This window comes from Mastigoproctus giganteus, chromosome 1, assembly GCF_048544385.1.
Source record: "Mastigoproctus giganteus isolate SK-2022 chromosome 1, ASM4854438v1, whole genome shotgun sequence".
NCBI lineage: Eukaryota > Metazoa > Arthropoda > Arachnida > Uropygi > Thelyphonidae > Mastigoproctus > Mastigoproctus giganteus.
The window spans coordinates 204,548,431-204,563,649 of record NC_143575.1 but is presented as its reverse complement, the minus strand read 5'-3'; the positions used below and the strand labels follow the sequence as shown (position 1 = coordinate 204,563,649).

The 15,219-nt window shown below is 37.4% G+C and overlaps 1 protein-coding gene across 1 annotated transcript in view; it reads right to left on the bottom strand.

Annotated features, from left to right (window-relative positions):
* Positions 1-15,219, bottom strand: part of LOC150091459 (pre-mRNA-processing factor 17) — a 176,578-nt gene that overhangs the window by 66,677 nt on the left and 94,682 nt on the right. Inside the window, exon 9 of the mRNA XM_090368490.1 lies at positions 1,639-1,754. Coding sequence (XP_090224616.1) covers positions 1,639-1,754 — 116 coding nt within the window. The remainder of the gene's footprint in view (positions 1-1,638; positions 1,755-15,219) is intronic.

Genomic DNA, 15,219 nt, shown 5'->3' with positions numbered 1-15,219 from the left:
ACAGCACTCAATGTGTGATGAAGTAAAGCATCTCGTGTTTGCATGTATGTCTTTTTGTGTGGTAAACAAGGTCTTTCATCCACCCCAACAGGCAAAAATCTAAAGGGTTTAGATCTAGTGACCTAGGCGGCCAATTTTGTTGATCAGTGCAACGGAACCAGTCACTGAGGTGAATAACCATTGCATGGGAACAATGAGGAGCTTTGTTCTGCTGGAATACATTTGATGTTCTTGTTTATACTCCAGCATAACCACCAGGTCAGAAGAGTTTACAATAAATCATGAATACAACTGTTAATTGTATTTAGCAGTCACAGGCTTGAACCACAGTCCACTCAAAAAGTGTGTGCACTCTCACTCCTGACCACTTGGCTACATCAGGTGATGTCATGTAGCCTTCTACGTGAAGGTACATCTCACAGTTTCACCGTTTCGGGTGAAATGAGTTTCACTGCTGAATAAGATATAATGATGCAACTCGGTTCACCCAAAATGGTGTCACACACACACAATTCCCAGACCATAAAACAAATCCCCATACCACTGTGGAGAGTAATTTTCAATGATTCAGGGTAAAAAGGATACTTGTGTATTCTACAGGGTGTCCAAAAAGTCTGGAACAAATGGTAAAAAAATTTTTTCTTTACAGGTGAAAAATGGCATTAACACTGGATAAAAGGGTGGAGATGGTCCTTCTTAGTAGTTGTCCGGGATGGACCCAAAGAGAAGTGGCCAATGAGTTTAATTATAGACAAACCTGAAAGGAATCCAATAACGCACAGTACAGTTGGGAAACTGGTGAAGGAATTTAGAGACTGGATCTGCCATCGACAAGCCTCGATGTGGTTGCCCTTCTGTAAGTGAAGATACTCAAATTGGAGTGACTGCAAAGTTTCATACCTACCCACAGAAATCCGTCAGACGGACTAGTGCTGAAATCGGTGCCCAAGAGCACAGCACGACATTGTGAAAAAACAAAATGAGAGTAGGCATACATAGTATAAATCTCATTAGTTCCAGAATTTTCAGACACCCTGTACATATATGTTAAATATAGTACACAAATTTTAAAATATAAAATGTGTCTATACTTTTTGTAGTACCCTGTAGAACACAGTTAATTGATTGTATGTAGTTTTCACACAGTTAATTGATTGTATGTAGTTTTCACACAGTTAATTGATTGTATGTAGTTTTCACACAGTTAATTGATTGTATGTAGTTTTCACACAGTTAATTGATTGTATGTAGTTTTCACACAGTTAATTGATTGTATGTAGTTTTCACACAGTTAATTGATTGTATGTAGTTTTCACACAGTTAATGTTGTTGTTGTTTGGTTTTTAGGAGCATTAGCAACTAAGGCCACATTGCTCCAGGATATGCGGTGGTCATTCCTTGACCTTTCCGCATCCTCCGTATTTGGTGGTGACGGGCTCGAACCCCGGTCTAATCAAGGAGAGTATGCTACGCACTGCTGCTCCTTCCCACCTGGCTACGGAGGCGCCTACAGTTAATGTTAAACTAAAAGGGCATATATAACTATATAATTTAAATCAGTATGATGAGGCAATTTTTTTTTTTTTTTTTTTTGTTAATCATAAATGTTAATGCACTGCAATTAATATAAATACTCACACAAACAATTTTTTTATCTGACGTGCCAGCCACAAAAAGATGTTGCCGATCTTCATCGGGATTAAACTTGACGCAATATGCAATCTTACGATTTGTAAACCTAGATATACATTCACCTAGAAAAAACATTTATAACTCAGTACTAAAAAATATGCATAAGGTGATTTATATTTCATTAAGCAAGTTAGATAACAGAACAAAAAAAAAATGCAAGAGATGCACAAGATCTGGGGAGAGAGAGTCAACTCTTCCCTCCAAATCAAATTCACACAAGTGAAAATAATAAGATACTGAAGATTCGGGGAGGGAAGGAAGAGATATGTGCTAATAATGTAAATGAATATAAGAACTGTAGATTTTACTTTATTTCCTCATCTTGCCTTATTATTTAATCATTCAACCTATTCGCACCTCACGATTTTGTGTTGACTGTTAGATGACAACAAACAGTACAAAAATGAGGTGTGAAAATTGGGAGAATAAAAAAAAAAAAGACCAATTATTAAAACATGCTATAGTAAATCACTATAACGTGCTTTCATAACCACTATTGTCTTGGCCTACATCTGACAGGCATTTTGGTGTGAACAGTAAGTACAATACCTGCACTGTTCTGATATGAAAAGAATATTTCACATAACATTGCAGCTATTCACCCATTTTTATTAATTAAAGTAACCCACACTGAATAATAAATATGCATAAAAAAACCTTTCTACATGCATACATTCCTATTTTATAGTAATATCTTATAATTTTATCTTTTAATATTAATCAAACTCTCTTCTATAAACAATACACAGTATTTAGTCATTTGCCATTCAGTCAACAGAAACATAATCCACACTTTTCATGTACATGAGTTGACTAACTTGGCATATCATCATGTAAGAGTACTACTGCCTTGCATATGGATTTTTTTTAAAAGGATTCCAAACCTTTAATTATAATACTAACTCCTAATATTGCCCAGAAAACATTCTCAAATATCTTTTAATAAACTTAAATTTTGATGATACAAATGTCAGCAGGATTAATGACAGCAATCAAGGTATGTGTAGCAAAAAAAAATCTATAAAAATTACAAATGGGCTAAGAAACTGCAACTGAAGCTTCACATTGACAAAATCATGGTAATACATATGAGTAGCAGTAATCCCAGATTAACGTACCAACTGTGTGGTACTACATTAAGGGTAGTGGAAAATAAAAATAACCCGTGGGTAACTGTGTTCAGTTACGAAGTTCTGAGTAATGCAGATCTGCTGTTCCAGCAAATCTGCATCCTTCCTGAAATGCAAAGAAGGGTAACAAGATTGGTGAGAGAGCAAAGGGATGCTCTTAGTGCTCATCCCAAGAAAGGCTCTAGTTTTGCAAATTGCAGCATCTGGAGACTAGGCATCTGTGAAGTAATCTGATTGAGGTGTTTAAGGCTTTGAATAGATTGAGCAGGCTGAATGCTGATGGAATTCTTTCTCTTGCACAGACTACACACATGAGGAGGCATAAATTCAAACTGAGGAAGAATGGTTGGATAGATGTGCAGAAGTTTGCCTTCAGCCAGCAGGTGGATGATTGTTAGAAGAAACTTTTGTTGTAGAAGTGGATAGTTTGAATAAATTCAAAGAACTAGACAAACTACAGGAGAGTATGGACAGGTGATACGGGAAGGGGGTTTTTTGGTTGATGCTGTATAAGCTTCCTTCCTTTCTTGCATCACCTGTCACTACTAATACTAATTTTTAAAAATATTTCATTACCAAATTAAAGATATGGATAACATAAACATCAAAAATAAAGTTCCAGTTTAACATTCAATGGTTAGTCTATTTCATCAGTAAATTCTCTTCCCAGTTAATGTTTTTCTTTTTTAATTTATATCTCTTATTTATATCACTTCATTGAATTTTTCTATCAAAAGGACCAACTCATGGATTTGATCACATTAACCAAAAGTAACTAAAAACACATGCATGAAACTTAACCATTACACTACTGGTAAGTCATTGTTTTGCTTACAATATCTTGATTTATAATATCAGTTAGCTGTTTACATAAGTGCATCAATTACTCAATTTTGTATTTAACACACTCAGCAATGTGGTAAAATCACATAGCAGTATTCTGGTATCAAAATGGGGTTTTTTTACATATTTTGCTGTTAAAAATTGTCCCACCGGTGACCACATGGCACCCAATACTGGTGCCATGTAGCTTGAATATACCAAGAAACAAATATGATGTAGCTTTGTTGACTGAATTAAACCAAGACATAAAAGAATGAAGGTATATATTGCCTAATGTTGGCTGATTTCTTTTTGTGTGCTATTTTACTTCCTGTGTGGAGAAAACTGTAGAAACAGTAGTTTCCTATCATTCTTGGGGTGCCATCTTTCTTGATAATATTGTTCATTAAATATACTAATTTTCTAGGAAGAAAAAATCTAAACAAGTGTCCTAAAAGAGAGTCCTTTAACCCATCAGCACATATGAAAACTTTAGATTTTGACACACACATTGAGGTAAAAATTACTCGACAGATAAATGTATTTACCATTAAGCCAGGAAGTGGTATTGCAAATGAAGACATTATATTTTCAGAGACCACGTGCCTAGTAGTTAATTTATTATTAAAAATTTCCTGACTGACTGGTGATCACACAGGCTTATCATCTAAGACATGTCCCACTGGTGACATGGCACCCAATACTGTTGCCATGTAGCGTGAATATACAGGTGGGCCTTGATTAATTATTCCGAGCGCATTGCGCAAATGGAAACGCGTTAATCGAATATCATAACCAATAAGAAAAATTATAATTGGTCCTTGACCTTCTGGAATGTCCATAAAGAATTTTAAAAATACCTTTTAAATAACTTTTTAACTGTATATAATGTAAAAGATAATGAAAATAATTATGGAATTAAATGTTTTATTGCATAAAACAACAGTTCTTAAACTGTGCGCTGCGGATTATATTTAAAATTTTCGAGGGAAACACAGCGATACTCGAAATCTGTCGGACACCACGTGAACTACTAGCTTGAGGTAGTTCACAGTTTCAGCATTTCTTATTAAGTTGTTTGGACCTAACTATTAAACGAAACTGTTATGTATTTCTTTTGGTCTGGGTGCGCCTTGAAAAAATTACTGAGACATTAAAGGAGCCGTGAACCGAGAAACTTTGGGAATCTCTGACATAAAATACACAATGAAGAAATTACTGTTGCGGAAATATTTGAACAGTGTTAACTTTCTCTTTTCATCAATCAATTTCCGATAGCCAACAACAATCTTTTCTGGGCCCTGGCGAAATAAATATCGCAGAGAACATCAAACCTTTTGTTTGAGGTTCTATGCGATACGAAAGATTTCATCTAATTCTTTTACCGTTATTTCCTTCGCGGTAACATTTTCATCTGGCTCATTTAAAATTTTGAATTTTTAAATGCAAGTCTGCATTGACTTTATTAGCAGGAGACAAACACGTCTTCTTCGATGGTTGATGAAACACACCGAGGTGGGCAGCAGGCAAACGTTTGTTTATTGACCGTACGACTCGCGGTAAGCTTAACGCGCGATTCAAATCTTTTTCAACTATTGCATAAAAAAAAAAGATCGCGTTAACTGGAAATTTGCATCGTGTAAAGTGAAAAGTGGTATCATTTTTCAAATAGCGTTAACTGAATATCACGTTATGCAAGGCCTAGCTGTACCAAGAAACAAATATGATGTAGCTTTGTTGACTGAATTAAACCAAGACATAAAAAAAAAGATCGCGTTAACTGAAAATTTGCATCGTGTAAAGTGGTATCATTTTTCAAATAGCGTTAACTGAATATCGCGTTAATCAAACTCGCATTATGCGAGGCCTAGCTGTACCAAGAAACAAATATGATGTAGCTTTGTTGATGGAATTAAACCAAGACAAAAGAATGAAGGTATATATTGCCTAACGTTGGCTAATTTCTTTTTGTGTGCTATTTTACTTCCTGTGTGGAGAAAACTGTAGAAACAGTAGTTTCCTATCATTCTTGGAGTGCCATCTTTGTTGATAATATTGTTCATTAAATATACTAATTTTCTAGGGAGAAAAATCTAAACAAGTGTCCTAAAAGAGAGTCCTTTAACCCATCAGCACATATGAAAACTTTAGATTTTGACACACACACTGAGGTAAAAATTATTCGACAGATAAATGTATTTACCATTAAGCCAGGAAGGTGCAAATCACAAAATATATATTGTAGTAGTAACAGAGATGTGATGCAAGAAGGCAAGCATAGCATCAACCAAAAAAAAAAAAAAAAAAAAACACAATGCATGAATTTATTTAAGCTATCAACTTCCACAACAACAGATGGAAGCAATTCCAGCAATTAACCACCCACTGGCTAAAGGCAAATTCCGCACGTCTATTCTACAACTGTCTTTCCTTAATTTGAATTTAAGCTCCCTCAGGTTCATAATCTGAGCAAGCAGAAGAATGCCATCAGAATTCAGCATGCTCAACCCATTCAAAGCCATATACACCTCAATCAGATCACCTCGCAGGTGCCTAGTCTCCAGCCCTTTTCTGTGCATGTTCAAGCAACTCTATATCCTTCCTAAAACGACACCTCCAGATCTGTACACAGTACTCAAATAGTGGCTTGATCATTGCCAAAGACCACTGACCTTGACCTGACCATTGACAAAGGAATAATCACCTTTTCCCCTGCTACCAATCCTGTATATCACTGAAAATACCTCATTACCTGCTCTGGCAGTCTGTCTGTATTGCTCAGAAAACTTCATATCTGACTGCACCATCACTCCCAGGTCTTTTTCATTTTCTACCACCCTAAGTGTAGTACCACACAGTTGTTATGTTCCTCTGGAGTTACTTCTACCCATATGCAGTACTTTGCATTTATCAATGTTAAACCTCAGTTGCCACTTCTCAGCCCATCTACCCAAATTTTCAAGATCCTGTTGCAGTAACACACTGCCATTACTGTCATTAACAACCATGCCAACCTTTGTATTATCTGCAAACTTCGACACAAACTGATATAATTTCATCAATATCATTGAAAAATATACAAAACAACAGTTGACCCAACACTGAACCCTGTGGGACTCCACTAATAACATTAGTCCAAGAAGAGTAGGGTCCATTGATTACCACTCTCTGTCTTCTTCCATTCAACCACCCTTTTATCCAATGTAGCAACTTACCCTTAGTAAGATACTGCTCCAATTTGTACAGTAATCTTCCATGCGCAACAGTGTCAAAAGCTTTCCCAAAATCCAAGTATATAATATCAAAATTATTTTTTTGCATCTAGTTCCTTTGTAACCACATCATAGTATCCAATCAAATTTGTCAATCAAGACTTCCCCTTAACAAACCCATGCTGTGTCTGAATTATTGCTGCAGTCTTACCTAGATAATTCTGCAATGCATCTTTAACCAGTGACTTCATTATTTTACCCAGAACAGAAGTTAAACTAACTGGTCTGTAATTATTCGTTTCACCCTTAGATTCCCCCTTTGTGAATTGGAATACATTGGTATATCTCCAGTCCATGGGGACTTCCCCTGAGTCCAAGGATACTCTCATAAATATGGCTAAGGGTTTACTTAGTTCTTTGCCACCTCCTTTAATATATCTGGATAGATCCCATCCACCCCAGGTGCCTTTCTTATGTTTAACTACAACAATTTCTCAATTAATATCGATATTTCTAATGTAGCTCTTTTTTTATATATATATTTATGACACATTGGTGTAAACCTTGAAAATATTTCATGCTAGCTTGAACAAAACCAGTGTTGCTCAAATAATGTTTAGCAACTTATAGTTTTTCTATTATGATATCAGATGGCACAAAATGATGTAATTTGTATAAAATGTACTCTAGGTACCTGGTTGTAGCTTTTGATAAAGCAAGCAGAGGACTTATCGTATTGTATAAATTTTGATGTTATTTGTCTTCAGTGATGCATAATACAGCAATGATTTTTTGAATGTGTACCGTTTGTCCATATAGTAGCAAAACATTCATACAAGTTTGGTAGCTAGAATTGCAATAACTAACTGGTAAGTTTTGAATTTATTAATATGAATCTATTTAATAGTTCAGAATTTGTATCAAACAAGATTCTTATTACAAGCTCTAGTGCTCTCATATATAGCAAGAGCCTTTCTAACATCAGTAAAATATAGAATTTTCATAAGCGCTATGCAGGTTTTTAATTTTAATAATTATTTTTAATTAGGCCCATTTTGATTCTTTAAAATTGTTATTTTAATTCAAATAATTCAAATTTTAGCACTTGATTTGTGTAATCTTCTGACTTGTAGCATAACATAAATTTTACAACTTACTGGCTGATTAATACTTACCCCCATTTCAAACTTATTTTTATCAATACATATTGCACTATGGTTAGTAAATGATATATTAAATCCCAAAAGTTATTATATAAAAATTTATTGAAATAAAACATGAGGCAATATTGTCTTGTTTTGTATGGGTAGTTTTTCAATCAGAAGAGGGAAAATCTTTTTCTATTGGGCCAGTTTTTTTTTTAAGAATGAATATGAGATAAGTTACCTAGTTTGTGGTGTCTCTCTCCTCTAAAATTAATCAGTAATCACTCATCAAATCATTCATTTTTTTCTTTTGAATATGCAGCTTCTTTCAGTGCCCAGATCCACACCAGGATATCATTTTTGCCAAACAATCAGCTGTTTGAAAACATCCACCAATTGTTTACAGCAAATTTTCTGTTTGTTCATTATCAATGTCATCAGGTGCCAAACCATCATTTATTTCTATTAAATCATCAACTGTTAAATCCCTTCCATGGCTTGGCAAAAATTCATTGACTTCATCTGCTGCTATTTCATTAAATCCTGCTTCTTGGAAAAGCTGCACAATCTCTTTAGTATTATGATACCATTATCTACAGAACCCTCAGATTGACTGACAGATTTGGGCCAAAGCTTGCTCCAATTTCTGTTCATACCAGATATTGGCAATGTCTTCCATGCATATTGGATGTTGTCGATGGCTTTCTTTATGTTAAACTTTTTCCAGAATGGCCGAACGTTAATTTTGACTCTGGCTATTGTATTTATAAGTTGCTCCATTGTTTTTCATAAATAGTAAGCCTTACATGCTACTATGATTCCTTGGTCCATAAAACTGCTGTTGTACTAAGAGTAAAAAATATTTTTATGCATGGTTGTGATACTTTCAGATTTTACATGTTCTGGAGCATTGTCCAAAAAAAGTAGTGTTTTGTTTGTCCATTTTTGTTCTATTTGTTGTTGTAATTTTCCACAAATGGTACAAAGTAGTTATTAAACCATTCTATAAAGATATTTCTCATCATCCATGTGTTTGTTATTAGCCAAACTGCAATCAAAGTATTGTTAGCAATTTTTTTAAACTTCTTGAATTATTTGCACGATACCAGTAATGGTTTAATTTTGCATCACCACTGGCATTACAGCAAAGAAATAAAATCAAATAATTCAACAATTTCTCCTCCACTTTGTTCTCAGTTATTACAACATTAAGCATCCTGTTATAGTTTGATAAACTTCTGGCATTTTCCTCCCTTAACTCCTCACGTGTGAATGTAGATGCAAAATACTCATTCAGATTAGTGACGAATGGGCCTGGAGTACTGGGGTCCATAGTTCAAATACAGATATATACAGTTATACCCAGTTATTTATTAACAAATAAAGTACAAATAAAAGTAAAAGTACAAAACCAGTAGCTTTCGGAACGCGTGTCCCTTTATCAACTGATAAGTTAATATAAAATTTGAATACATTACAAGCAAATGTGGCACGTTAATCATGCGTCATTGTTGTAGCACGGACGTGTGCTGCTTTACACCAGTGATCATCCATCAATAAAACGGTTGTTTCTAGGATGGGATGTAGACGCATGCCTTTCTGGCGATTTAATGCCTTACGATTGTTTATTATGTTTAGTGACTCTAGCCATAGGCAGTGGCGAAAGTGTCGCGCGTGGTCCACTATCTCAAAGTCACGCTTGGGGTCAAGATCGTGGTTGGTAGCCCAAAAATGTTCTGCGACCGCGGACTGGTCAGTTTCGACAAGCCGGATTGCTCTGTCGTGTTCCGTGAGGCGATCCTGGAGACATCTCGATGTCTCACCTACGTAGCAACTGTTACAGGCCCTACAGGTGATACGGTACACTACATTGCTGCGTAAGACAGGTGTGATAGGGGTCTTCACGCTGGAGACAAGTGAACGTAGGTTCCTACCGGGTAATTGCACACATTTGATGTTGTAACTTCTAAGGACCTTCGAGATACGTCCTGACACTCCTGGATAGTACGGAATGTAGGCGGACGATATGCCGACTTGTTTCAGAGGTCTTGGGTTGGATGTAAGTTCTGCCTGTAACAGGCATCTGTTTAGTACATGGGATGGATAACCGCCTTCACACGGGAGATCTCGTTACGTCTAATTGTGTCGGTGCTGGAATGGCTCCAGGCCCTGGAGAATAGGGTGCGGGCAGTGCTATTGAGATGGCTCGGAGCAAGGCCGGACCTGTAGTTGGTGAATTGACCGCACCACATGGGTTTGCGGTATACTGAGGTCTCTAGACGTGGGCCTACGCGATGCACTAGCACGTCCAGAAACGGGAGCGAACCGTTCACCTCTGATTCTACGGTAAACTTGATGAAATTGGATAGGGAGTTGAGGTGTTCTAGTAGTACCGTTTCAGAACCACGTGGTATTATGGTGAAAATATCGTCGACGTATCTACACCACGTTGTAATAGGTGTAGGTGGGTTCTGGTGTATCTGACAGGGTGCCCCTGTCAGTTCCGTAGTAGCTAACATCGCCATGGAAGATCTGGAGGAGCAGATACACCAGAACCCACCTACACCTATTACAACGTGGTGTAGATACGTCGACGATATTTTCATCATAATACCACATGGTTCTGAAACGGTACTACTAGAACACCTCAACTCCCTATCCAATTTCATCAAGTTTACCGTAGAAACCGTAGAATCAGAGGTGAACGGTTCGCTCCCGTTTCTGGACGTGCTAGTGCATCGCGTAAGCCCACGTCTAGAGACCTCAGTATACCGCAAACCCATGTGGTGCGGTCAATTCACCAACTACAGGTCCGGCCACGCTCCGAGCCATCTCAATAGCACTGCCCGCACCCTATTCTCCAGGGCCTGGAGCCATTCCAGCACCGACACAATTAGGTGTAACGAGATCTCCCGTGTGAAGGCGGACCTAACCAGACGCGGTTATCCATCCCATGTACTAAACAGATGCCTGTTACAGGCAGAAGAACGTACATCCAACCCAAGACCTCCGAAACAAGTCGGCATATCGTCCGCCTACATTCCGTACTATCCAGGAGTGTCAGGACGTATCTCGAAGGTCCTTAGAAGTTACAACATCAAATGTGTGCAATTACCTGGTAGGAACCTACGTTCACTTGTCTCCAGCGTGAAGACCCCTATCACACCTGTCATAAGCAGCAATGTAGTGTACCGTATCACCTGTAGGGCCTGTAACAGTTGCTACGTAGGTGAGACATCGAGACGTCTCCAGGATCGCCTCACGGAACACGACAGAGCAATCCGGCTTGCCGAAACTGACCAGTCCGCGGTCGCAGAACATTTTTGGGCTACCAACCACGATCTTGACCCCAAGCGCGACTTTGAGATAGTGGACCACGCGCGACACTTTCGCCACCGCCTATGGCTAGAGTCACTAAACATAATAAACAATCGTAAGGCATTAAATCGCCAGAAAGGCATGCGTCTACATCCCATCCTAGAAACAACCGTTTTATTGATGGATGATCACTGGCGTAAAGCAGCACACGTCCGTGCTACAACAATGACGCATGATTAACGTGCCACATTTGCTTGTAATGTATTCAAATTTTATATTAACTTATCAGTTGATAAAGGGACACGCGTTTCGAAAGCTACTGGTTTTGTACTTTTACTTTTATTTGTACTTTATTTGTTAATAAATAACTGGGTATAACTGTATATATCTGTATTTGAACTCATTCAGATTATCGGCAATCTGAGCAGGATCATGAACAGTCAAACCATCAATATCAAGTGAACCAATCTGATTCATTCCCTTCCTTTTAGAGTTTATATAAGTAAAGAAGTCCTTGCTGTTCTTCTTAGCATCTTTTGCCAAAGATTTCTTATAAACTGCCTTCGCTTGCCTAATCTCCTTTGTAACTTGATTACAGACTCAAGTTACTCTCCTTTGTAACTTGATTATATCTGTCCTAGGCTTCTGTGTCGCCTGATAATTTATATGCATCCCATGCATTTTTTTCTCTGCTGCGAGTCTCATTAGTTCATCTAACATCCATTTAGGCCTAAACCTTGAACAGTATTTCTTAATCAGTATGAAAAGCCTAGTAGCTTCCACAATTAATTCCTTGAATGCTTCCCAAATAGAATTTGCTGTTGGTAACATCATCAGTTGGTCTCACTGTACAGAATTTAAATACTGTCTGAGACCACTGCAGTCACCTTTACGGAAGCAAAAACCCTTCCCTTTAACCCCTTCATGGTAATTATATCTTTAAGTAAATCCTACATTAGTACACTGTGATCACTGCCACCTAGTGGTTCCTTTATCTGCAAATATTCATTGCACGAATAATCACTGCTGATAACCAGATCAAGAGTATTACCCTCTGTTGTTACCTCTCAAACATGCTGCTACAGAAAACAATCATCCAATAAATCCACAAAAGTCTTGCTAGTGTGTGTGTATGACCAATCCACAAGTCCCAGTTAATATCTGGGAAGTTAAAATCCCACATTATAATACAATCTGATTTACTGGCCCATTCTATTTTACTGTACAATTGTTCATTGTACTCATTAGAGTCACTAGGCCTATAACATGCTCCTACTCTTATTTTTGCTTTCACACCAAACTGACTCAACATTGCACTGTCCATCTATGTCAATTGGATGCACTTTCCTTAATTAACAGCATAACCCCTCCTGCCTTGTCTATCCTTTCTGTACATATTATACTTCCAATTCTGCATTCCTAATATATGTGGGACACCATGTCTCTGATATTCCAACAATATCCGCCTTTGATGTCTTGACCAGCACTTCAAATTCAAATTTATTTACTATACTTCTAGAATTGGTGTACATGCAAGTATACATGTGCCCATTCTTATTCTTAGTTACCCTAACATAGCCCATGTATTTATTTGTTTCATGATGACTGTCATCAGTTCCTGAAACCCCCCAGTACTCCACCCTGCAGGCCGCTGCACATTCTAATAGAAGTAGTGCAAGAATCACCTTCACCTCTGCCTGTGGCTACTTTTAACGTTTTAGTCTGTGAATCCCCCCCCCCCCAAAGCTGGCTGTTTTACAATCCACCTAACGCTGCCTCGATAGCATCAGCAAATACTCTTGCATCCCTTCTATTTAAGTGTATCCCATCCCTGTAGAAGCAGTCTCCTATTAACAAGCACAGACCACACTGAGAAAAATTGTACCCCATAAGCCTTGCAAAAGCCCTCCAGGGCCGAATTGATTAACAAGGCTCTCATCATATACTCATATACATGGGATAGGAATAGTTAGAAATTAATACAGAAAAGCTTAGACGCGCACAACAATCACAGCATTACAAAAAAAAAAAAAAAATTTAATAAAATTAATTACAGTAATCCAACTTAGATATACAATCTCTACAAAAAAAAAAATAAATAAATAAATGCTCTTCGCAAATTATTTTCAAACACTACCTCAGTTTCAATCTATTTTCCTTTTTTCCATACTGAAAAATACTGAAAACACTTATACTCTCATGGAGTAAATTTTTTCTAAACACATTTGCCAAACAAATGTGTTTACTACACAAGAACCTCAGTTTGATCTATTTTCCCTTTTCTACTTAATTGAAAAATATTGGAAACATTTATACTCTCTTCTTCTTCCAGTCACATAGCTCCCTGAGGAGCTGTTGTGGCCACCAACAAATTCCTCCATCTGCATCAATCTTGTGCTATATGAGCAGCATCGCAAAGTGTCATGCCCAGAAGTTCACTGATCCCATCCTTCCACCTAGTTGCAGGTCTTCCCTTCTTACAGTTTTCCCTTCTTACTATATGACCAAAAAAACTTGAGTTTTCTTTTGTTGATGCTAGGAAGAAGGATTTTAGACCTGCCAATTTTAATCAATACCCACTCATTTGTTCTTTGATCCAAGTAAGAAATAAGCAGTATTCTCCTGTAACACCACATTTCAAATGCCTCAATTTTCTTCCTGTCAACTCTTTTCAGATTCCATCCTTCACATCCATAAGTGGAAACTGGAAAAATTAACGAATCAATGATTCTCAGTTTCGTCTTTAGGGGCAGATCATGATCTCTCCATAATTTTATCAGATCAGCGACCAACGTTTTAGCAATTGCCTGTCATCTCTTTATATCGTTTGAGCAGTCACTATTTTTTATTTATTCTTGACCCAAGTAATAAAATTCATCTACTTCTTCGATATCTTGCCAATTAACCTTCACTTTACTAGAATCAAGATTATCACCAATCACAATAATTTTAGTTTTACACACATTCAGAAACAATCCTTTTTCTTACTTTCTTCACATACTCTCCTCAGAGTTTTTTAAGATGATCCTTAGAATTACAAATTACCACAGTATGATTTGCACAACGAAGGTTGTTTATCTTCAGTCCTCCAAGTTTTATGCCAGTCTCTAAATCTTCATGCATGATATCTTTAGCATAAAGATTAAAAAGGTGAGTTGACAAAATATTGAAAGCACACACTCACATGGAGTAAATTTTTCGTAAACACATTTGCCAAACAAATGTGTTTACTACACAGGAACCTCAGTTTGATCTATTTCCCTTTTCCACTTAATTGAAAAATATTGGAAACATTTATACTCTTCTTCTTCTTCTTCCAGTCACATAGTTTCCTGAGGAGCTGTTGTGGCCACCAACAAAATCCTCTAACTGCATCAATGTCACACCCTAAAGTTCACTGATCCCATCCTTCCACCTAAGTTGCAGGTCTTCCTTTAACAGCAGTTTTTGGAGTTGGTTTTGTTATGGTCTCTGTGGCATCAGATAATGTGGTGGTATGCCATTTCCTATCACATGGCAGATTTTGAAAGGAGCCGGCTTTAATCATAGGAAGAGTCATCGTGCATCCCACGAGATGCTCTTGAAGAGGAAAGGTGACTACAGCAGAACCCCACTTAGTGTAGAAGGCTGATTATAACTGGTTTTTGCCTTGTTTCCAGAGGTCATCTGACTATTATATCAAAGCCTCCTTCCCTTCAATATTTCTTCTGCTGAAATCTGTTGTTTCTTCTTTTGATGCCGTCTCCTATTGGAGGTTGGCGATCACCACACTGTACTTCTCTCTTGAGCAAAATAAAAAGAATCCTCTGTTGATCTGCCAGTCCACTACTAGCCAGGTGATTATTCTTGGGAAGCATAATGCAGTAGATTACCCTTGCTCACTGCACCGCAGTACTTCAG